The sequence below is a fragment of the Natator depressus genome, chromosome 2 (assembly GCF_965152275.1).
Source record: "Natator depressus isolate rNatDep1 chromosome 2, rNatDep2.hap1, whole genome shotgun sequence".
Lineage (NCBI taxonomy): Eukaryota > Metazoa > Chordata > Testudines > Cheloniidae > Natator > Natator depressus.
In genome coordinates this window covers 85,029,088-85,054,999 of record NC_134235.1, presented here as the reverse complement: position 1 = coordinate 85,054,999, position 25,912 = coordinate 85,029,088, and the positions used below count along the sequence as shown (strand labels likewise).

Genomic DNA, 25,912 nt, shown 5'->3' with positions numbered 1-25,912 from the left:
GCTGCATGTTTCCTTGTCTCTGTGTGGCTGCTGCATTCAGCTCTGAAACCTAGAAAAACAAATATGGGAACCAAAACACATATACTGTAGTCAGCATTACTCACTGTCCACAGGATGTCCTGGTACTTAATTAAAAGTCTCACTATGTGTGCCGTGGTGGCTGCTGCTTGCATCTCTTCTTGGTTTGCATGTTTGCCCTTGTAGATGAAGACGTTTGGTGCAACAATCATGGAAACATTCCATAAGTTCATTTTGTTTTTCCCTTCATTAGCCACTATCTTCTTCAGGAACTGCAGAAAGGCCTGGGAAAAGCAGTGCCACTCATAACGCATCATGAAATACAACATCAATACAACATTTTCAAATTCACCGTGCACCTGGCTAGAAAGCTGCAATCTCTCCTCTTGGATGCGGTACTTAGGAAAGCTATCTATGCCTTTGTGTTCTCCAGATTGGACTACTATAATGTGCTGTACATGGGTCAGTCCCTGAAGACCACTCAGCCATCTCTCATACATCAAGTATATATCATGAATAGATCTCATCCAGAGTCATTAAAGTCTCATTAAAGCCAACTGGAGGCTTTCCATTGACTTCAATGGGCTGTGGATTAGGCCCTTACTTAGCAGTGCTTCCTGGAGAGAGCATATTGCAACTCTGCTCTATAAATTATGCTATTTACTATCTGGTCTCCACATACAATTCAAGATGTTGATTTTGCTCTATATGCCCTACAGTGTTTGGGTCCTGACTACCTTAAGGACCACCTCTCTCCTTAAGTACCAACCCTTCACTTCCGCCTGGGGACCTTCTGCCAACAGGCCCAGGATGTTATCTCTGGCATGATAGAAGTAAGGAGTTCTCAGCAGTGGGCTTCAACTCTAGAAATCACTGCTGCATGTCAGTGCCAGTATCAAGGGCAGTTTGTTGCCCTTTTGGGCGCAGTGCAAGAATCATCCGTTTTTTCAGGCTTTCACTTGAATGAGTGCACTTGAGTAGGCTGAGCTTTTGTTGTTGTTATTGGGGAGTTCTTCGGGGGATTAATTCTGCCAGTTTGTTATTTTAGAACAGTATATCTGCCCGTGTATGATAAAACACATTTTTAGAAACTCAGAAATGACACAACAGAAATTGTGTTGAAGACATTTCTAAATTAAAACAATGCTTTGTTACAAGTGGGTAGATAGGAACATTCATTTTTTACCTTTAGTATTTCTAATTCTATTTCATTTAAGAACTTATCATCAGTAATTATTAGCATTATTGGCCCTTAGACTGCCCTGTGAAACATTGCTCATGGATATGGATTTTGGCCAAAAACTACTATTAATATTATCTATTTCTTATATAGTACTTTTCATCAGTAGATATCAAAGTGCTTCGCAAGGAGGTCACTATCATGATCCCCATTTTGCTGACAAAGAAACAGAGGGACAGGGAGATGAAATATCTTGTCTGAGGTCACCCAGTAGGACAAGGTGACAGTTCCAAGAATGGAGCCCTACTCAGCTGGCTATGGAGCCCTACTAATATGTAGTATTGGGAACACATGATTATAAACGATCATAAAAGAAATCCACACACATCAACATGCAATAAAACTGGAAATAAATGGATACATGACATACGTAGTTAGCAAACCGTCAAAGAGAACACTGCAAAAGCCCGTAGTTTGAATGTTATTGACCCAAACTATCTGGCAAATACCTGCCAATAATTAATACATTAAAAAAAAACATGTTTGTGAATCATTCACTATTAAGCAAGGGGCTATATCCATAACAGATATTATTCCTAATAAATATCACAACCAGCTGTGTTCCATTAGATGTTCCCCAGAGAACTGGAGAACTTTTCAGAATAACAACAACAAACCAACATGGAAATTTTTGTGGATGAGGATTCTGATCATTTGCTGTTACGAACAAACCCTGACTCTCATTTAAAAGTCAAAGAACACAGATGCAGGAATCATCAAACAAAGCACCTACCTTGGCTGTATCCCTGTTGGCATCAGGCAACAACATGATCAACAGATGCAAAGCTTGTAACTGTAACTTGACCTTGGAGACTTCTAAGAATATAATATTTTAAAAGTCATAATTACCATTAGATTTGTGCTAGAAAGAACTCTGAAATGCATGGCGAGGCTACTTTGCAACTACACCAACAGTGTAACCAGGGCATAGAGCTCCTCTATCAAACCCCTCCCTTCTGTTGATTTTGGGCAATGCTGTTTGGGAATGGATGGCATATAGTTACCACAGGATCAGGGAGGTAGTAAGGTCACTTTTTCACCCACCCTCTTGAGTTACCCTGTAGCTGTGCATCTGGAACTTTATCTCTGCTTTCATCTTCAACTACTACAGGGCCATAAAGACAAACTATAGGATTACATTTAAAGGGGAAAGATTATACTGAGAAATGATGCAGAGACTTCTTTTGTAGATGGCAAGGGTCCTTGCTGCAGTAAGTGCTGAGAATCCCAGATGCTGCTCTGATACATGGCATTCATTTTTTTTTCTAAATTAAATGTTGGCTTTTCACCAGAAATGTCCTAAGTTTAATGGGTATTTTTTTCCTTACATGTCGTGGACCTGTAATTATATTGGACTAATCTGGGCAAATAGGAAGGAAGACATTTAATGATACTAATACACAGAACTTAGTTTTTAATCTCCAATTCTGGTTTTACAGGGTGCAGGGATCTTTAGAAAAATCTCTCCTTTTTGGGGAGACATTCCCCGAATAACCTATTCTCCGGGTCACTTAAGGCTTAAATCCTTCGGTGCTGGTTACTGGCCAATTCCTCTTTGATGTCACTGTGGGATTGCCTTGTATATCAGATCACACTTCTATAATATAGTACTTCTCAGTTTCAAGATGATATGGCAAAATTTATTTTCAGAATAGTTTCAGACTAACTTTGTTAAGTGATTTACTGGACCCATCTGCCATTAGATTGTAGATTCATTGTTTATCCTTCTTTTATTTTAATTTCACTCTTGTGCCTAGTCCCAAATCTGGCTCTCTATAAAAATGTATAGCATGAGTGTAGGTTTCTAAGGGCCATCGTGCCTTAAAGGCACTAGCCTATTCTGAGTGCAGTATGTGACTCTTGGAAGCATAAGGACTCCTGGAGCTCCCTAACATGAAGAGTGGATGGGTGAGTAGGGGGAAGAAGAGGAAATGTTGTTGCTGCTTTGCTACTTATGGGGTGAAGAGTGCGGTCATTTCTCGTCAATCTCACCTCCTTCATACTCTCCCCCAGGAGGTCCTAGCTCCATGCTCTCAAGTGAGCCTCATGACCAGCCTGTGTGCAGTTTGCAAGATGGAGTAAACTGCTAGAACTTCCCTCCTTCTTTGAACATACACAGACTGCTTGGTCACAATCTGACTTTATAAGAACATAGGGTCTATTACCATTTTACCCAATAAAGGCACCATTCTGCTCTTCTCATTCAGCCCTAACCCAAACAAGTCTTGTACTGAAGTCAACAGGAATTCACTAAGTAAAATCTGCACTACTGCATCCTTATAACTGAAAATAGAAAAAGTGGCTCAGAATCAGAATGCACAGGAAAATTAGGACCCAAAACTTAGTTACCTGCAGCCTTCTACAAGCTAATACATTTCTTACGCAAAGATCCTGATAAAAATAATCTTTCATGAAAGAAAACAAAATCTAATAAAATAATAACTATAGCGTGGTGATTGGATTTTACACTGGAGAGAATTTTTATTCACTAAATGTATAGTTCGTGTGAATGAAATATGGTAAAATCTATGTACGAAAGCCAGTTTTCAACCACTATGTGCTTGCAATGTTTACCACAGTCTGCTTTAAATAGCTATTTAACTGGTACTTCTATATGTTTAGTCAAATATGCCAAGTACCATTTGAAAAGAAAGCTTACAGGAAACCAAAATAGTTATGACATACTGGCAATCTCTTTTCTTTAGCAATTTTGTATTTTTCATATGTATCCATTTACACTAATTTCTTTCTACTTACTTTCCACTAGTGTGATGAAGGCAGGCAGATATTCTACAGTGAAGAGGGGGCTCGGGAGTTCTCTTATAAACATCTTCAGCAGTCCTGCTGCGTCATTGTTTCGTACTTGGTCCCAGTCAAATGTGTCTTCATGAAATTTTATTTCAATTTCTTGACGGAGATACTACAAGACAAAAGAAAGTGACTGATTTTAATTACAGCTTCTGATTGGTGAGCTTTATTTCATCTCACAAATGCCATGAGCAACAAAGAAAGCTTTGTGAAGTATAGAATTTGAAATGGAACAGTTATTTGAACAAACATTTCTACACCATTGTTTGTTTTCTTTATTTAAAACACACGTAAGAGGTTTTAACCCTTACACACAAGGGACTAGGATATTCATCCTCAAAGTCATTTAATCTGCATGTGTTTTGTATATGCCAGTAGTTCCCATTAGAGAGACCAGGTGGGCGAGGTAATAGCTTTTATTGGACCAACTTCTATTGGTGAGGGAGACAAGCTTTTGAGCTATATAGAGCTCTGCTTCCGGTAGCCCCCCGGTAGCTCTCTCATGTCTGGTCACAATTAGGCTGCTTTTTGGAAGACAGAAGTCCTTGCTTTTCTTCTCTAGTCTTATTTTTCAGACAAGTGCCAACTTGTTTGATCAATTTTAAGGACCTCTACAGTACCAGTTCAGTACTCTGACACAACTCTGGCCAAAACCTGCAGGCAGGTAAAATAGTTATTGTATTATCCTGGCTTCCCACTTAAACCAATTGTTGTCTGGCATCTGTGCTCTAGAACTAGGGTCCAATCAGCTTTGAAGTGTAAGTAGTTAAAAACCCCACGTGTGTGTGGATGGTGAACATAAAGAGAGCAGGTTTCAGAGTAGCAGCCATGTTAGTCTGTATTCGCAAAGAGAAAAGGAGTACTAGTGGCACCTTAGAGACTAACCAATTTATTTGAGCATAAGCTTTCGTGAGCTACAGCTCACTTCATCGGATGCATCTGATGAAGTGAGCTGTAGCTCACAAAAGCTTATGCTCAAATAAAATTGGTTAGTCTCTAAGGTGCCACTAGTACTCCTTTTCTTTTTATAAAGAGAGCAGGGTACCACATGAGAACAGAATTTGACCCAAACTCTAGATTACGGTTTGGAAAGTCCAATCTCCCCGCAAAAACAAACAAACAAACAACCCCATCTGATATGTTAATAAGATTCAGGGATTGGGACGTTAACACCTTACATTGATATTCTCCACTGATAGCCTGAATGTGAAGAAGTTCTAAGTGAAGAGGAACATTTCACTGTCTGACAGCGCTGAAGACAGCAACACAAAGAACTGCTAAATTGCCGCCTCTTAAGAGGACAAAAATTGCCAATAGAAATTAAGAAAAAAAGCTTGTGTGTTATAGGAGGGCCAGTACTAGCCTAGGCAAAAGATACTAACTTAATTTTCATTTAAACAGATTGTTGCTCTACTAGAAAGCTAGAAAGGAAAGCTTCTTTAAATTGATATTCCAAAGACGACCTTACAAACGGCAGTCTGGTTTGTACCTTTATCTCTTGAAAAATGGCCTTGTCTGGCTGTAAGAGTTTCACTATTTGTCTTCTCATTCATAATCATCACATTTAAAATTAAGTATCTTTTCTAATCACTCCTAGCTGCTTTTGCCTTACAGACACAAAGAATGTCATTGATTTCAACGGGACTGTTTATCTGAGCGGGATTTGGCTCTATATTTCATGTGCTTGTTTTTAATCATGTTTTCATCAAATCTGCATTAGCAATCGGCAAGAAAATATTCAGAAAGAAGAGTTGTTAAAAATAAATAGTGTGCTTAACATGCCTCACATCAATGGACGGAAATTGTATATCAAATGCCACTACATGTAATGAAGTGAAACTGTTGGCACAAACAGAAATATAAAGTCATTCAGGATTTGGTGTATAGTGTTACAATACCATTCTTACTAGCACACTGTTTTGGCTGCATTCTCTGCTATCTCAACCTCCTTTACAGTCACATCTCTTGCACCTAATCCATTCAAACATCAGGATTAACTACCCTGACTGAGAAATACAGAGCAAGGCCCATCACTTCACTATAACCACAAGGGAAGAGAAAGAGCTTTCAAGATTTTGCTGTTTAGTATTTCAAGAATGGAAGGAAGGTCCCAGAAACAGAGAGAACTGAGAAGAGACATCGACTTTCTACATATACACTTCATTTGTGTGTAATTAGTTTTTAGAAATATATTCTTGTAACAGTCTTTGTTTGTTTGTTTTTTCATTTTGTTTCTGAGCTTACAAGAGAGTAGCTTAACATACATTTTGGTTCAGTGCATACCACACATCTTAGAGGCAGAGGAAAATTTGTATTTATTTCTTCTATTTTTTTTGTTATTTAAAAAAGTAACTTTTAAGCACGTCCATATGCTTTTGATTTTTAAAAACAAGAACTAATGTTGAGTTGGAATGCCCTCAAATATTCATGTCATAATAATATATGATGGCTTTGAAGGATGAAATCTGGAACTGCTTAGGAAAAGCTTTCCCTCTATCCCCTACTGGTTGACTTTGTTGGACACACTTAAATGAATAAAAACTCAAATAAAACACATGACATCGTTCATGTGGATGTTTGACTTACCACCCGGTATAGGAAAGTCAGACACATAGCACAAAGTGATTCTCTGGGTACAGGTCAGAATAGCAGAACAAGAGAGCGTGTAGTATGTGCACAGACTACAAAAGCTAATTAACAAAAGACACAAAGCAGCCCTGTCACATAAACCCCATAGAAAGTCTACATTATGTACAGAAAAAGTGAAAGAATAAAAAAATATGTATAGTGATGGAAATTGAAATCAGAAAGCTGGAGAGTCTCTGTCCAGGCTACGGGCTCAATCCTGGAAGGTGCTGAGTGTGCTGAACACCTAATGAAGTCAGGAGGAGTTGAGGTGCTCAGCACGAAAAAGTGCTCAGTATCTTGCAGGATCAAGCCCTACTATGGCATTAGTCATCTTCAGACATAAATTTGCAGGGCCCTATCCAAAGTAAATATCATGAGGCCCCATCTGATTCCCTCTATACCCATGAATGGCCCATCCCTCATCTGCATAGCTCCAACAAACATATTTACCTTCTGCAAACTCCTCACTTGTTTTTTTAAACGTGAAATGAACTGCTCAGTGTGGAAGCGTCATAGAAGCATATCATTATTATACAGGTCTCTCACACAAAGCCTCCTCTTGTCACATATTTTATTAGCTATTACTAATCACGTGACCGAACCCGCTAGAGAACATGCAGGATTCTCCAAGTTTCTGAAGCACTCTTGTTTTACACTGTGCAGATGTCACAGTACTGGGAAGCCTAACTTACTATATGTAGGAAGGTTATTTTTCTTGCTGGTGGAATATTCAGTTATAGCCAGGGGAGCAGGAATCATTTTAAAATGTATAAACCAAAGGAAAAAATACAAAGATACTGAGTTATTAATGCCAGGCAAAAGCGAATGATTGTAAGTGAATGAGAACCAACTATTGGAGATTTTTTTATGGCCTAGACCTGTTCTCTCATGTAATGGTCTGAGTGCCAGAACTACTAAGCATTGCTTTGTAGTCATCTCACCAGACATGCCAAAACTGTGAAAAAAACCACAGAAATTGGGCTTGTTTTTGGCTGAATTGGCTTGTGAGTTGCTTGTTGGCTAGTTTTTGGCTTGTAGCTTGTTAGGCCTGTTGCTTGTTATAGTTTGTTGCTTTCTTTTCTTTGATTGGCTCCCAGCAAAAAAAGGGGAGGCAAAGCGGGGAGACAGTCAGGGATTGCACAGCGGGCCCACCACAGTCCCAGACTGCACGCCGGGGGGCGGGGGATCTAGGAATGTTGGGGTTCTTAGGGACTGGCTTGTTTTGGCCTTGTTTTGAAATGGGATTAGCTTGATTTTTGGCTTACTGTGAAAGTTGGGGTGCTTATTTACCGCATGAAAGTTGGCAACTGTGAATCTCACCTGTAACAATAGGTTACTTGCAGTATATTATTCAGTCACTAGAAAGATGTCTTTGTGTATTGTATAGAGTTCCAGGCAGGTGGGGCCTCTGGTAAACAAGGAAGACAAAGCTAGAACTTAAGCTGTGTGAAAGGCTGTTTGTCTCTTTAGTTTGTTGCTACTTTCTTTAATAATGGCCTCGTGTTTAAGATGAACTGAGAGTTCACATATCATGACATCACTCTCGTCACTCAGAGAAAACCTCATTTTTCATACCATAAGACGGATGTATTAATTTACAATAAGCATTACAGGAAGGCATGTATTATTATAGTCTACTTGCTAATAATATGGTACGTATTGGGGGGGCAAACAAAGCCACTGACTTTCACAAGCACAGGCCAGTGGGCCCAATCCTACTCATATGTGCTATGAAAATGGAGTACTTCATTTCATCAAACTGAGCAGCAGGACATACGTCTCACAGTTCCAAACGTGGGACCCCAAAACTCCAATCAAAGGACAAATGAGTAATAATATTACAAGAAGCTTAAAATTATGTGGAGTCAGATCTTTAGCTTAAATTCCTTGATAACCTCAGTCTAGTGACTCAGTATTTCTGAAATAAGCTAAAATAAAAGAAGTGAGATCACAGCAGTTCTGAGTGACCAGGAGGTCAGATAAGTTCTAAACTGAGGGGCCTTCCTCACACGTTTAGTGGAGGAGAGCTGCACTTCTGAGTCCATGTGTCCTCTAAATAAAACATTAGACCATGCCAAGTTATGGTCCTCAGTTTCCGGAAGCAAATGACAAGCCACTGTTTTTGCTGGTAATAATGGGACAGAGAATCTCTCTATACAAACTTTGCCACTTTGTACAGACTCTACTGGTTACAAGAAGGTGAATGAGAAAACACAGGTACCTTAACTCTTGAGGCAGATCCAGGAACTCGAAGAATTCCTTCCGTTTCTAAACCCGTTTCCTCAAGCTTGAGCAACAGCTAAAATGCAACAGCAGCATTTTAAAAATACTATTTACCTTTTAGCAACCTGCCTCCCCTAAATCTAGTTTATCATCAAGAATAAAAACCCATATTAGCAAATCAATCAGAACTTGCTCTGTGTTCCTAAAACTGTGAATTTTTAGAGAAGAAACCATGTTTTCCTATGTGTTTGTACAACTCCTAGTACAACAAGAGCCCCCTAACTTGGGACTCTTGGAACTTCTGTAGTTCTAATAATAAATTAATAATAATGGGGCCATCCTTACATTGCACAGTATCTTTCTTAGCAAGAAGTCACACTGATTTCCCTACCACACAATGGAGCTATGAGGATACTTTCCTTCATGTTTGTGAGATGCTCAAACATTATGGTGATGAGCACCATAGAAAAGCCTATTAATAAATGTGTAGGCAGAACTGAGAACTTAGACAAGAAAATAATCTTAGGAAAGTTCTTTCTGGGATGTCCATACACAATGTGAATAGACCTCTCTGGTCTCAGCATTTCTTCTTTACAAACATTCAGTGCAGAGTATTTTTGTTTTGACAAAATGCAAAAGTGGGAAAAGACTAATTTTGTTGCATTTATTCACATGGCTCTGGATTTTCATTATGAACTGCCCTCCTCCAGCTCTATCACTAACACTCTTTCTTTAACACGGTTATCAGATCTACAGCAGGACAAAATGTTTCAAACAAAACTTTTTTTCACCAAAAATACAGCTTTGGATTGATGAAAACATGTCATGAATTTATGTCAGATTTGCCAAATTGTTTTGGCTGAAAAAAAAAAGAAAAACATTTTGTCATTTGCAAAATGAAACATTTTGATTTTTTGATTCAAAATGACTTTTTGTTTTAAATTTCACTTCAATTTTATTTTTGAATAAAGGTAAAAATCCTCAGAACTTAAATGAAAGATTTTGTTTAGGGTCAAATGAACCACTTCGTTTGGCCCCAAATAATTTTTTTTTTTTTTTAGTCAGCCAACGTATCAAAAAATCAATAATTTGCATGGCTCTATAACTTCCCAAAGTGAAATTATTGAGGAATTAAGTGAAGTTGATTGCTGGCAATACAGAGATTAATAACAAATGTGCCAAATTGACTATCTAAATTAATTGATACTAGCTCTTGTTTTCTTTCAGGAGGTATTTACAGTTAAATGTGACTTTAATCTTAAAACTGGATGTCCATACAAATCTGTGTGCGTATGCGTGTGTACATGCAGGTGTGTGTCTAACTGAGCCATACACTGGATGTCACTGTAGCGTCACACTATTTCAGTTGAATGATCATCTTCTTGGCTCTATGCACCTCATTCAGATGACACTAGTTCACTTCTGATAATCTCAGATAAATCAACAAGTCTGCGATTTGAAATAATGTGAAATTATAAATGCTCCCCTTTCAAAAACATTTCATTGATCTACATGTCAAATGAAAAGGGGAGCAGACTCCTATCCAGTTGGTTCTGTACATTTCCTGTGCAATATATTATAAATATACTCCCCAAATTGAAAAACTCCCAGCATGCACGATATTCAAGAACAGTTTTTTGATCTAAGTCTCATGAGATGTTTAAATCACAACATATGGACAGAAATAAATTGCAAACACCCTGAAGCCATTAAAGTCTGTCTTCTTTTATCTGATGTCTGTTTGAGTGTCAATGCTAATGAGGAAAATTCAAGCCACACATGATTTTGTTCTACTCACTTTTTGAAAGATGAGAGGAATTTTTATTCCAGGCACCTTCTTTTGATCGTTTTCCAACAGGATCGTGAGAGGGACTCCAAAAAGGCCATTTTCTTTTTGAAAACGATGTAAAAAGAAAGAGAGAAAGTGGAGCCTAATAAGCATCTTCTTACTAAGTACTACAAATCACAAGACACCTGTCAGCCAGCTACCACTGCACGTTTACCTCGTCCTTTGATTCTTTCTGTTCGGTTCCTCTTTAGTTCTATTCCCAAAGCATCATAGAAGGCTGTTAATTCAATCAGAGAGAGATTGCGAATTTTCTTCATGTCTTCAAGAGATAGGTCTCCAACCTCTGTCAGGCCAAATTGGCTTTTTCGAATAATAAATTTCTACAAGAAGTATATGTAAATAGGGTTTTATTTTACATGCTTGAGAAATGTTTAGTTTTTAAAATTACTCTTTGTGAAAAAGGCTTTTTTTTTAAAAAAATAAAAAAAATAAAAGATATGTCCTGGTGCTACAAGAAGTCACGTGGTGGTGATTTGATGGGTGAGCTAACTCAGAGCTGAACCCATGCTCCTGCATGTTGTCTGGACCTTGTGCTAATGACTACTTTAATTTGAAATGTACAACTGAGCACCTGATCCTTTGTGCTCAGTTATAGATCTCTTGGCAATTTTCACAAAAGCAGGGATGTTAACCCTGATGTCCTGGACATATTCCAATTTTCAACAATTAGCTACACTATATTCTAACTAAACTTTCCTCTCTAGTTCCAACAGGATTTAATAATCCACCTCTCTCCCCTTAAATTCTTCCATAATATTGCTTGGTTTAAACAGCAGCAACATTTCATCACAGAAATGGCTGCATATCAGTGATGGAGGAAGTAGCTCTATATGTTGTTTGCACTTTGAAGGAAGCACGGTCTAATGATCTGAGCACATTACTCAAAGACAGAACACTTAAATCCCAATTCCATCTCGATGTAACTCATGCCTGCTTGTTGTGGCACTCTATCCCCCTCTAGTGGCACCTAGGCCAGCTAGAGCTTGATAAGCTTGTTACAGCCTTGGCTAAAAGAGAGGTGTCTTTTAGCTCATGCCGAAGTGGCTTATGCATTAAGCTCCAGAGGTCCCAAGTTTGACCCCGGCCAATGATGACTGGGGTCTGCTGGTGTTACATAGGCACTGACTTTGACTTATTATACAGGACTGCTTTAGGGTGAGTACTATGAAACATAAATGTTAAAAGGCCAAGGAACACTTATGAAAGTAGAATCCATGGATCATTTGCATGAATTGAATGCTACTTTGCAACTTCTGGGACATGATAATAGGAATATTGCTGCATCAGGATATGTGATGTTTCCTGCTGTCAAGCTATAAAAAAAAAGTGAAAAGGGGCTCTTTTCATATGTTTTGATGTCATTATCATCGTTAGTATTATAAAAACTTGTGCTGTGCATAGATCTGTGGAACCTTGGCATCATTATGTAATTCAAACCAGTCATAAGCACTAACTAAATAAATAGTGCTACAAGCCATCTCTACTTTTGGGGATCCAACTTGGAACTAAAACCTTCTAGGGAATGTGAATCCATCCCTCCCTTTTAATTAAAATGTATTCAGGGTCAATGCCCTGGTTTTAACTCATCTCTCAATAAAAGCCATCAAACAGAGAAATAATAGTCAAAGAAAAGGCAAACAAAAATGATACATCTTGCACTGTGCTCTAAAAGCAACAGAGGACAAAGCTCCAACTGACCACAGAGGAAGTGAGTTCCAGAGGCCAGGATCTCCAACACTCCATTCCCAGTGTTCTTTAAAGCAGGAGATGATTCTAAACAGGGGGAAATAGGAAGCACTGCAAGATACCATCATCCTCTGGCCAAATAGGGAAGATTGGGAAGTACAGAAAATGACCCCCAAAATCTAAAAGTTCTATTATTTCATTCATAGAACATATGATAAGAGTCTTTGCAATGACAAACCATTGAAGCAAAGTAAAACTGCTGATGTACCTAAAGTGTGAAACACAAGGCAATCTCATTTGCAGTGTTTCGTCAGGTGAAAAGAAACCTCAAACAGAGCATATTAAATCACTCTGAAAATGTGAAAAAATTATATAACTATATATATTATATATATATAGGGACATAAGGGAGGAATAGGGAATGAGAGGGCCTCTTTGCAAGCCTCATTTGCCAAAGGAAGGACTAAGTATTTTTAAAAAATCACTACTGTGATTTTCCTTGGTGGGTTGTTGTCTCCTAGAGGCGTTTTGATGTGATGTAGTCTTAACATGAGGTTTGGGCCTGTCTCTCTTTGTAAGAACAGCGCTGGGAATCTATGGCATAGAGCACAGCAAACCACAGAGTTAGAGAACTATACAGTATTAAAGTTGTAATAAATTTTGAATGTACTTAATCTCTGTGGTTTTTAGAAATTAGATTCCTGGCATTTGGCTCCAGATCCTACGTTGCGTCAGTTTACTATCTGACACATCGTCTGCGTGGGGGACTATGTACTGTATTTGGATGGACTCGATGTGCTAATAGTGTTTTACTTCTCCAACATCTAGGATTACATTCCATTTATCATGTTGCCAGTGGGCTAGATTGTGCAGTTTGAACGTAGTCCTGTGTAGGGGTGGTGTGGAGGTGTATCATCCCTGCAGGAGCATTGGAAGAGATTGTATTTAAGGAGGCAACCTTTCTCCCAGAGTTGCTTAGTTCTATGTATGTGTGTGCACAGACACTACATGCTTTCCACAAAACCCACAGTTTTGCATGCAAAATTGTCCACTTGAAACACGTCTGAACTTCTCTGAAACTATTCAGTTGCGTACCCATCAGTACAGGCCGCCTTCTGTATGCTACTTGCCCCAGATTGCTCTGCCATGCCAGTTAGGAGGTCCATACTTATGGTTGGAGGAGGGTGCAGGATAGGTAACATCTCTAAAATTGAGGGCGGAATGTCACTGTGAGGGTTAGGGGAAGGGTAGAGGTTTTCTAGTAACAGGACCAAGGAGGAAAGTTCAGTATGCCAGGACCATGATAACTAGGGAGACAGCCTGATTCCCCAAAGGTGCTCAAATTATTATCACCACAGAGCAATCAGACTGTACTCCATGACATATGTAATCTACTTGATACTTATCACCCTACTGCAATATGGAAATTTGTGGTTCCTCAGGTCTTCTCCATTGGTGGTGCTAGACACACACAAACTGATTGTTCTTGGTGAATTCGGCATCCATGCAGACGACAACTAGTCCGGATCAATTTAGGATCTCATGGCCAATGTGACGTTTGTGGGACTCTCCTACTTAGTTAATGGCTTGACTCTTACGTCTGGCTAATGTCTGGAGCCAGTGTTTAGGCTTTTATTGGATGGCGGGATGGTGGTTGTGATTACATCCTTGTCACAGACTGATCATGAAACCCTCAAGTTTGGGGGTTAGGGCACACATTTCCTCTCAAGATGATGGACTTGTTTTAATGGTCCACCCTTAGAGGCTGGTGGAATCAATAAATTGCCAGCTGGCTCGGAGGGAGAATGCCATCTAATTGATAGACTACACTATGCATACCTGGCTGGACAATAATCTTTTGTCCCTGATTACTGATTTGGTATCTCCTATGCTGTACCTGCATCAAATACTAATCTGAGATAATCTGTGCTACTAGTGAACAGAACCAATGTTCACTCTTCCTCTCATGTCTGAGTCTAACAGATTTCAGACAGAAATTTAAAACCCACGTCAAGAAAGGTAAAGGGAGTAGTTCAAGTAATAAAGATGGATTGCCACTCTCAGTGCCAGATCTTTGTTTTTATGTGAAAGGTTTGTGGGGGACACAATGCAATACAATTTTTAAATATTGGGGTATGTACGCTAAATTGCGTTAGGTAGAAGATGTGTCCATGACTAAGCACACGCTTCGGCTTTGGTGTCTCACTGGGAATGCTGTGTGGTCGGCGACAGACAAACACAGCAGGAAGCCTTTACAAATATATAAAGTATTAAAACACATATATTGAAGGAAATCCAATATATCTTAAGAGACTTCACTGTAGTGGGGGAAATGAAGCAGGAAATGAATTGGGTAAAGAAGAACTATTGAGTAAACACGAGGGGTTTAAACTTACAGGCAAAGCAGAATCATCCTTTTTGAATCTCAGGTTGTTCTGCCGTTCTCTGTTTTTTGGGACCACGGTGATGGATTCTGAGAAAGAAACCTCATAGGATAGCTCTTCTGTTACTGATGGGCTGTCTTTATCTAGTCCACAGTCTAGACAGCTATTAGCTGAAAACAAGGGAGACTATATATGAATACTGAAGGTTTGTTTGTGTTTGGTGCAGAGACATTAAAAATGGTAAAAACGAAACAAAAAGCTTGTGAAAGTGTTAAGGGAAGAGCTTCCCAGTGGAATTTCAGCATAACAATAATGTGTGTTCCTGTTTTGTATGGAGGAAATAAGCCCTTGTACTTTCTGAAATCAAAGCCCTATTTTTATTTTAGATTTTTTGCTGTTAATATTTGTGCAGAAGGTGATTAAGCTGTAATTTTCTGTTCGTCAGCAGAAGAATCATCCTCATTATCACATTTGTGCATAATGATCTTGTCTATCCTGGCTAGGGAAACTATTTCTGCATTTGTTCAGTGAAAAATCTTTTTTTCTTTTTAAAGTTATGGATAGAAAAGTGCTGCTAACACGGTTTTTCTGGTCATCGTAGTTTACACTGGGTTTTTTTTTCCTTACAGTTTCCCATTACTGCTGCTCTTGGTGCATAAAAAACATAGAACAAGCACAACCTGTGCAGACGGGGCTCAGCATGCTACCATCTGGTTTGCAAAGCCATGCCAGCCCCACTGGAATTTTTAATAGAATCCAGGAACCAAAAGACAAGATGATCTATTGCTCTGTTCCAGAAATTAGTTGCCCACTAGAATCAGTAGGCATAAGAGGGAAATTTCTACTATAGAAATGCCCTGTCTCCATAGACTGCAAAGTGTATTAGCCTGAATGAGTTCTAGTGTTGCCAACTTTCATGATTTTATCATGAGTCTCATGATACTTAAAGTCCCAGCTCCTGGATTTGTGCAACTAGGTAGGAATCTCAGCTTTTATTAAAATAAAAAGTAAGTTTTTAGCCCTCAAGGTTTCAAAGGCAGCTTAGAAACGTGACCCAAGTGCACCCTAAAGGCTTAGAAACAAGATGAATAAAGTGAGCCCAAAATGTATTATCATCATGATTTCAATTTTAGGATTTTTAAGTCAATTTTATGGTTATTGGGGACCCGACTCATGATTTTTGAACACTTGGGGCTGGCAGTACCAGAAGTTCAAACATCATTCTTGCCATACAGGTGCTATCGCTCTTTCCAATTATAGGATAGACAGAGTGAACTATGTTATGAAACACTTTACAAAACACTATTATGGCACTAGGTCCCAGGAATTGACTTACATATTTTGAATTGTAGTGCAGACTGGGCCACAGATTAGAGACTACAGGCCCTGTTCTATGTTTGTAAAGCATCCAGCACAACAGGGCCCCAATTCAAAATGGGGACTTTGAGCACTACCATGATATAAATGTTTATTAATAATAGTAATAATCTTAAAGAAAAGCATGTAGTGTGTCTCAGCACCTAAAATAGTGGATTAACCAGATGATCCCCAAAGGTACTTTCTAGCTCTCATTTCTATGATCAAATGAATATTGGTTACCGGTTGGCATACTCACAACTCACTGATTTCCAAACTGGCTTCTGTCCCGGAAGCTGGATACCATTAGAAGGAACTGGTGATACTGGCGCTGTCTCAAACGTGGGCTGATGGGTAAGGAAATATGATCAGACTGCAATAAAATTAAAGGCATGTGGACAGACACTTGTACAACTCAATCAACAGTGTATCAATCCCAGCTTATGTTTTTGCCACTAAATTTAAACAATCCATTCTGATTTGCCAGAGAGATTTTCATTACCCAGCCTGGGCAGGTAATCTTCTTCAGGCTGGAGATGTGGATCATGTTGAGGTCAGTGAGTACTGCCACAGCTTTACACAGCTAATGAGTTCTCCCCTATGTAATGACTGAAATTAACTAATGAAATTGCTTCAGATACCTGCAGCAAGTTAAAGGTTCGTATCAATGTGTAATTCATCTTGCTTTTAATCACCGTGGTCACATTCTGCAAGGTGCTGTGCACCTCCTGAAAAGTGCTAAATAGAACACCCTCAACTCCCACTGAGGGGCTGCAGGAACTGAAGGCACTCAGTACCCTCCAGGATTGGAACTGTAACAAGTAAATAAACGGATGGCCAAAACCAGCCGAAAATGCACTGCAACATTTTCCTCCCCTTGGCTACAGCGTGTGGAAACCGGGGTTACATGAATGACACAGGTTCTTTATCAGAGAGCAGCAAACAATTAAAAAAAAATCTCTTTCCTATTGCTTAGTTTTGTTTGGTTTTGCCCAGAAAATTGTTTTGCACTGTGTAAAAATGGTGTGTGTGTGTGAGAGAGAGAGAGAGAGACACACACACAAAACCAGAGGCTGAAAGTCAAAGGGTAACTTTCCCTTGGTGTGACACATTTTTATGTGCTGAATTTGCCCTTGTGATTAGCAGCTTTGGAATAGATCATGAGATAGTACTTAGTCCTGCCATGAGTGCAGGGGACTGGACTAGATGACCTCTTGAGGTCCCTTCCAGTCCCATGATTCTATGCAGTTGTTTTATACAATCTTATCCTTTGAGTTATTTGGATAACAAAGTCAAATGTAAGATGAATAAAATCTCTCCTGAGAGAGTCCATTTAATAGGCTACCAACCTGATAGCAAACAGGATTTGAGTCACAAGGTTTCCTTTGAACAATAATCCATTAAAAAGCAAGGGCTATGTAATAAAAGAAATGAAATATGGTAGCATGATTTTATGATTTTTAAAAGCCCAGCATTAAAAGAAATGTTTTATGACAAGCTGTGTGAAATGCAAAAAGTAGGCAAATAAAAGAAATGGTGAACATAAATTAGATTTGTAAAATCCTTCCAGCCTTGATAACATAAGGTGTTATACACAGGGAAAGCTAACAGGGCACTCTCTCTGTTGCATCCCGTTTCTGCTGGGCATACAATTTGGGAAAGGGCGATTATTATGGACCCAGCTATGGATCAATTACTCTCTGCCTCAACCTCAGTGTGGTTTAGAGCAGCTTGCAAGATGCTCTAATATGAGTCCGTTGGGTACAATCCCCTATAAACAATGCTGGGAATAACTAAAATGCATCACATTCCAGCCTCTTGCCTCCTCACCAGTAAAGGCAGGGGCATGTAGGAGTCAACTCCAAAGGCTCTGTGTGAGCAGGGGACTCTACCATGATGGGGATTTACAGGAGGTTTCTGCTTGTTATACCACCTAAGCAAGAAAAAGGGAGCAGATTGGGACAGAGAATCTCCTCCATTTTTGTTAGTACATGATTTGTATGTATTGATAGTGTCCCTTAAAAGATTAGAAAGCTCATTTTCCAATAAATGTGCTAAACCTAGTCAGCCAAAATCTGCCCTGCCCCCCCCGTTACATGTGTGCAATGCCATTGACTTGGATGCGGTTCCATGAAGGCAGGATTTGGTTCAGAGCAGGTATCCTGATTCTGGCCCCCAGTTAGTTGTCCACCAAGTCATTACTGATGCTAAAAATGCCTCCAGTGTTTACTTGCACTATGTGCACAGGAAGAGGAAATCTCACTAGCAAGAAAAAGGTGGAGCTGGAAGTGCTCGTTTCCTTTAAACGCTTTCCACTGTACAGAAGATGTAAAAACAAAATCATCAGAGCATCACAAAGGCAACATTTTAATGTCAGCGCTGCAGCCAAGACACATAAACACTAAAGAGATGTTAGTGTGAAAGCTCTGTTCATGCTGCTAGCTGCCTTTGCTTTTTGATAGATTCATATTTCCAAGCATTGTAAGTGCCAATGCCTTTTCATGCAAATGCCTCTAGTTTAGTTAGTGATTTATTTTTTAAATTAGATCCTGGTCCTTCATGCACTACTCTGAGCAACACTCCTCTGACAATCAAGAGGAGTTTTACTTATCAAAGGGTGCAGGGTCAGGTCCTTCGTTAGTCTGGAGCTTAACTTGCTTCCCACTTTTGGACTTTACTGACAGGTGGCACCAGGCACCAAACTGCCTGATTTTCAGATCTGTTGAGCACTTGTAACTCCTAGAGCCCTTAATGGAAGCTGTTGGCGTTCAACACCCATGAGAATCCGGTTGACTGACGTGCCACGGCATTTGACCAGTTGTGCCTGATGTGCACAGCTCTGTTTTAGAGGTGGGACAGAGTTGCTTCATCCAGGGGAGAGTGAGATTGCTTCAAGGGAGCACTATTCTCCTTGAAGCTTCAGGGAGTTCCTGGATGGCACATCCGTTGCACCTTGCCCTAGAAGGATGTAGCATGTTTCCCATTTCTAACCAGGTTAGCTGTTCTGGCTCGAAGGGAGGCAGAACAGGGCTGTGAACAGGGCAGAAGAGAGTTACACTTTCTTGCCACTAACTTTGGGGTGGTTTGTGCTCTTTTGGGAGTAGTCCTGTGCTCAGCAGAGTGAAGGATCTGTAACCGTGGCTAGCCTCTAAGCATGGATACAAGGACTCCTTGTGCCATATTCGCCTCCTTGTGCACCCACCCAGGGATCATTCATAATCTGGCTTTATGCCTGTTTTTGGCTGGATAACCCTGATGTTAAGATCTCCAATTCATTATGCAAGTGACTGAGGCAACAGGTTTCAAATGAGTCTAAAAACCCAGTTTTTCCTTCTCTATGTAGTGTGGAAAACTTCAATAAACCTGGCAATTTGCCTAGGATGCTTTCCTCCCCATGGTGCCTGTTGTCTCTGCTTGCTGACAATAAAGTAAATTAAAAATAGAAAAAGAAAGGCAGAATGCTCTTTATAGCTACTTATGCAGCCCAAATGCTAACCATTTGTATTCTTCTCCTTTTGCCACTGGGCAAAGCTAAGTGAGTCACCCTCATAAAAAGAAATCTCACCTTGTGGTTTAATCACCCTTTTCGTCATCATTAAAAGTAGAAGATAGTCATCCATCCTGTATCCCGCTCCTCTGGGCAGCTGTAGTGTTTATGATGCCTAGAGGGCTGGATGAAGACTGCATCTCTTCTTTTAATGTAGAGGGTTACACAAATTGTTATGTGGAGAGACTAACTCTTTATGTGGCATTATGTGGCAGAGGTGATTAAAAGTCCTGCATGGCTTTTCAGACTAGTACGCAAACACTTGCAGAAAAGATGATTTTTCTGATACCAGTGATTCAGCCAAGGTACAGCAGTCATTGTGCACTAAACTGCCAACATTCATTCCCTACATGTCTCCTAATCACCGGAGAAGTGATAAATAAGTCTTTCAAAATCCCATAGCAGCTAGTCACACAGAGGGAGATTTTCAATGTCACAGCAGTTGAGAGCCCAACTCATATTGACTTTCAATGGGAGTTTGCTGCCTGGCTGCCCTTTAGATCTCTCCCCTATAGTAATGAAGATGAATGTGCGAACTATGGCTGCAACTACAATAAGTGTGTAGCAATATAGGTTGAATTCTGTAGAATTGAACAATTTCATGGGAAGAAAGAATGAGAAATCCTAAGACTGCCATAACAGTTCCTTTTTTAAATCTTCTATTCGATTTTAACAACGCAGAACAATTAGATAGGCTCAGTATTTAAAACGGTAATTGTACAATGAAAACTTGAAGACCATGCCTTTAACATAGTTCTGGGACTTCCAGTTCATTAGTGAGACACAAGAAAAAGACCAGCAGATCAACAAAAGATCATCAGATTCAACACTCTGTGCAACAAAAAGCACTAGTGTAATTTTTTTTTTCTGGTGACTGCTTTTTATTAGAGTAATTAAAGTTCATTTTGCTGCAGGAACTGCACATTCTGCCCATATATATTGTATCTAAGATGTTTCATAGGGTGATTAACATTCCAATACCTCATTGTAAAAAGTGACAAGAAACCCAGAACTTTAAGACAGATAATAGATATTTCTCCTAGGGAAAATGCCTAATCTTACAAAAAGTGCCATGAGATCTTTAATGTCTGGGCAAAGTAGTCTGGGATTTTGGAGTCTTAACCAAGAGAAACCATGGTACTTGGACGATGTGGTGCTGTGCCAATCTTGCTGGGATATGAACCTTTGGTTCCAGGGAGGCTATTTTAAACTGGAGACTGAGACCACTAAGCTAATTCTCCAGATGTTTTACTTTTGAACTCCTATTTGAAGGTGAAGCAGCTGTACTTTGTCTGTTTAATGGACTTTTGCAGGTTATTAGCATGAACCTTCTGGAAAAAATAAACAAATGAGAAGGACTGAATAATTTCATGGAACAAGGCAGTTTCTTACAATTTTTCAACAATATAAGCTTCACTATACATTTTTAAAACAGGGCTTGGCAGTTTAGCTATGATCCGCATTAAGGACAACAGGAGTTACTCATTTAAATTCATGCATGCTGCTTTTGAGTTTTTAGTATGTAGATTTAGGGCACATGATCAACTAAATCCATGTAGATACAATGCATGGGGATAAGCAATGGTAATTCTATATCTGTCCTCAGGGACAAGTGGATGAGACCCTACAGAAGAAAAGTTCATTCCCGAACAAATGAATCATGAATGGGCTTCTATTTGCTTTATTAGTAAAATAAGGTTCCCAATGAAACAATCACAAAGAAGCCTGCAGGTGTTTAACTGCTTATGCATACTTGCTCCCTATTGCTTCATTACACAGGTTTTACTTCACTGCTAAGATTGCTGAGTAAATAGCATGTGTCCTCAGAAGCCAGCAAAAATTTGCACAACTGCCAAAAGTAACTCACTGATATCCAAAATATGAGGGAGTAAATGTTAGTCTTGATAGTGGATTGCAGAATGAAGGTTGGCAACAGACACAGCATTACATTATAAGTTAGTTGCAAAACTTTGCACCAGCTATTTTAGCGAGTTTTATTGTTCCTTTTAGAAGGTAGCACTTCTGCTTATACAACATCAAAAAGGTCCAGACTTGGCTCTTTGGGGCAGGAACCATCATTTACTACTTCTACAATGCCTAGCACAGTGAGATCCCTGGTTGAAGCATTAATATGCTATAGAAATATAAAGAAGAATAAAGTTCAAAACCCTCCATTACCAAGCATTTGCCACTTACAGAAGAGTCATTAACTCCAAAGATGTCTCGCACGTCCCTGACACTGTGTTTGTTCTTCTTCCTCATAGTCTGTGTGTAGGTGTTGTACCTTCTTTGTACTGCAGCAGCTTGTGTGCGGGTCAGTGTGGACAGCAGGGCTTGCCCATCCTCTTCTTCAGCCCCCGAAATCAACGTAGATAGGCCCACATCTTGCAGCCATTCAGCTTCAAGTTCCCCCTCTGTGAAGGAGTGAGAGTGTTAATATGCCTTGTACGGGGTGGGTTGGAGGTAGCACAGTTGGTTTAGTGTGCCAGCCTTTCCCTCAGGAAGACTCCATTTCCAATCTGTCTTAGGCCACACACGTAAGTAAAATTTAGTTTTGTCAACATATTGTCAGTCTTGAACACAATCCTCAGTTGGCTGTCTCTGCACAGATGATATTTAGGAGAAGAACAGCAGAAGAGTGGTAACTCAAGCCCATTAATTCAAGGTGCATTAATACAGCATTGTGAAGAAGATAGCATAGTGCCTGCCCATAATTGCCTAGAAATTTCACTAAACAATAGCCCTCATTAAAGAAGATGAATGAAACCCCTTTCAGTCCCACATATGTCCTGTATGGATGATGTCATTTGACAAAGGAAGGCTGGCAGTAATCCCCTCCAGTTTCAAGATACCCTTTTGAGATGCGGTGACCAGTACTGCACTGGATATTCCAGGTGAGGCCGCACCCTTGATTCATAAACAGGCAACACAAACAAATACGTCAAAGAGGAAATGGATTAATATTCTCTTTCAGAGTAAAAGAGCTAGTCAATGAGCTCTTTCTTAACATATTATTTTCTTAATAGCACACTTGCGTTTCCACATTTGCTCTAATTTTCCTTCCTGATGTACCAGAACCTGTACAATTGTGTCTATCAATCAAATTGTGTCTACAGATTGATAGACACAATTTACTGCACTTTGGCAGAGAGATGCACAAAGAAACAATTAAATTGCTGGAGTTTATGTAAGAGCCATTGACCTTGTTGCTTAACTTGCTTACCTTTCCACAAACCTCCAGAAACGTATCTAACGTAATCTCCCGGCTGTGTGTGTATGGCAGAGTGACCAATTTATTGATCCACTCCCTTTATCTGGTGTAACAGCTTACTTCCACAAATAGGACTAATAACTGTGCCTTTTCCTCCTGCCTGAGTTTGGAGCTGATGAATCTCATGCTGTTCTCACTCCTCCTTTTGACAGTCTCTATTTTCATCTGCATACATTGCTGCTCCATCTACATCCTCTCCTGTTCCAGTTTCATGATTAATTCATCTTGGCTTGGGACCTGAAATGTTCTTTCCAAGAAAATGTTTGTAAACCAAGCTTGACTTTCACAGTGCCAATGAAAAAATAGTAGGGCTGTCAAGGGATTAAAAAAATTAATCGCGATTAATCGCACAATTAAAGAAATTAATCACATGATTAATTCCACTGTTAAAAAAGCATACCATTTAAATATTTTTGCATGTTTTCTACATTTTAAAATATATTGATTTCAATTACAACAGAGAATACAACGTGTACAGTGCTCACTTTATATTTATATTTGATTACAAGTATTTGCACTGTAAAAAAACAAAAGAAATAGTATTTTTCAATTCACCTAATACAAGTACTGTAGTGCAATCTCTTTACCATGAAAGTTGAACTTACAAATATAGAATTATGTACAAAAAACTGCACTAAAAATAAAACAATATAAAATTGTAGAGCCTGCAGGTCCACTCAGTCCTACTTCTTGTTCAGCCAATCGCACAGACAAACAAGTTTGTTTATATTTGCAGGAGATAATGCTGCCTAATTCTTGTTTACAATATCGCCTGAAAATGAGAAGAGGTGTTCACATGGCACTGTTGTAGCCTGTGTTGCAAGATATATATGTGCCAGATGTACTAAAGATTCATATGTCCCTTCATGCTTCAACCACCATTTCAGAGCACATGCGACCATCCTGACGGCAGGTTCTGCTTGACAACAATCCAAAGCAGTGTGGACTGACAGATGTTCATTTTCATGACCTGAGTCAGATGCCACTAGCAGAAGGTTGATTTTAGTTTTTGGTGGGTCGGGTTCTGTAGTTTCTGCATGGGAATGTTGCTCTTTTAAGACTTGTGAAAGCATGCTCCACACCTTGTCCCTCTCAGATTTGGAAGGCACTTCAGATTCTTAAACCTTGGGTCAAGTGCTGTAGCTAGCTTTAGAAATCTCACATTGGTACCTTCCCTGCGTTTTGTCAAATCTGCAGTGAAAGCTTGCTGTGTCATCATCCAAGACTGTGATAACATGAAATATATGGCAGAATGCAGGTAAAACAGAGCAGGGGACATACAATTCTCCCCCAAGGAGTTCAGTCACAATATTTAATTAATGCATTCTTTTTAACGTGCGTCTTCGGTATGGAAGCATGTCCTCTGGAACGGTGGCTGAAGCATGAAGGGGCATATGAATGTTTAGCATATCTAGCATGTAAATACCTTGCAACGCCGGCTACAAAAGTGCCATGCAAACGCCTGTTCTCACTTTCTGGTGACATTGTAAATAATAAGCAGGCAGCATTATCTCCTGTAAATGTAAACAAAGTTGTTCGTCTTAGCGATTGGCTGAACAAGAAGTAGGACTGAGTGCACTTGTAGGCTCTGAAGTTTTACATTGTTTTGTTTTTGAGTGCAGTTATATAACAAAAATAATCTACATTTGTAAATTGTAGTGAGCTGTAGCTCATGAACGCTTATGCTCAAATAAATTGGTTAGTCTCTAAGGTGCCACAAGTACTCCTTTTCTTTTTGCAAATACAGACTAACACGGCTGTTACTCTGAAACCTGACAATATACAATATATTTGAAAATGTAGAAAAACATCAAAAATGTGTAATAAATTTCAGTTGGTATTCTATTGTTTAACAGTGCAATTAAAACTACGATTACTCGTGATTAATTTTTAAATCACGATTAATTCTTTTGAGTTAATCGTGTGAGTTAACTGCGATTAATCGACAGGCCTAAAAAATAGTAAAATGGAGTGTGAGCATGCTCAAAAAGATATTCTGCTTAGATGTCACCAAGAGGTTGGTGGATAGTTTTCTTCATCATTTGTCCAACTGTAGCACGTACAATCAATAGCGAAGTAGGAATGAAAAAACCATGACAGGGAGCCAGAATCCTCAATGTACAACTCCCTTTTTCTTTCAGAGACTATTAGGAAAGAGATGTTTCTTCTTAAGGCTCATGACAATTTTGCCTCAACTTTTCCTAAATTCTCATACCACTCTTTAAGGATTGAGCTTTGCCCAAGTGTCTCTGCTCAGCTCAGGGTGCAGCTCTGAAATGAACCTATAGCAGTTGCCCCAGTTCTCAAAAATGCAAAGAACCTACATTTTGGAGCCTCCGGTGATTCCATACTTTCCAATTCCATGGCACACAGCCATATGTCTAAATACCTCATGCCTTATTGCTGATGGGATGACAAACCTGCAGCCAGGGGCCTCCATGTACCTGTTGGTGAGGCTACTGCTTAGCCCTCTGTGATGTCACTACTGTGTTCATTGTATGCCCCACTTCTTCAGCCCTGTATCTCTCAAGATGAACTCTCTTGCCCTTGGTTACTAATGTCAATAGTATGAAAGTTCTCTGATCTTTCTGAAAACATATAATCATGAGAAGGATTATTTTGTCTCTAATATTATTATCTACGTTGGGCACTATTTCCCCTTCACTTCCTCCTCAAACCATCTGTTTCTCTTCCTCTCCCATTTTCCTCAAAGAGGTATCAAAAGATTTTTATTCTTTTTAACAGATTTCCACATTGGGTTTCTTGTGTTTTGGTCATTAGTAAGCAGTACTGGTATTATCGAAATTTGATTTATAATTATAACTGAGTATTCCAAAGACTTTTGGTCCAATACCAAATATTTTCCTCATGCTCAGTAGTTAGAATGAGCACTTCCTCACTG

The 25,912-nt window shown here is 39.4% G+C and overlaps 1 protein-coding gene across 4 annotated transcripts in view; it reads right to left on the bottom strand.

The window, feature by feature from the left end:
• The window catches only part of ARHGAP28 (Rho GTPase activating protein 28), a 92,514-nt gene that overhangs the window by 12,855 nt on the left and 53,747 nt on the right, over window positions 1-25,912 (bottom strand). For all 4 annotated transcript variants that reach the window (XM_074944601.1, XM_074944603.1, XM_074944602.1 and 1 more), the window contains exons 3-11: window positions 21,936-22,153; window positions 16,452-16,539; window positions 14,849-15,006; window positions 10,921-11,086; window positions 10,716-10,807; window positions 8,916-8,993; window positions 4,016-4,178; window positions 1,992-2,074; window positions 105-302 (exon numbers count right to left, since the gene is read on the bottom strand). In XM_074944601.1, coding sequence (XP_074800702.1) covers window positions 105-302; window positions 1,992-2,074; window positions 4,016-4,178; window positions 8,916-8,993; window positions 10,716-10,807; window positions 10,921-11,086; window positions 14,849-15,006; window positions 16,452-16,539; window positions 21,936-22,153 — 1,244 coding nt within the window. The remainder of the gene's footprint in view (window positions 1-104; window positions 303-1,991; window positions 2,075-4,015; window positions 4,179-8,915; window positions 8,994-10,715; window positions 10,808-10,920; window positions 11,087-14,848; window positions 15,007-16,451; window positions 16,540-21,935; window positions 22,154-25,912) is intronic.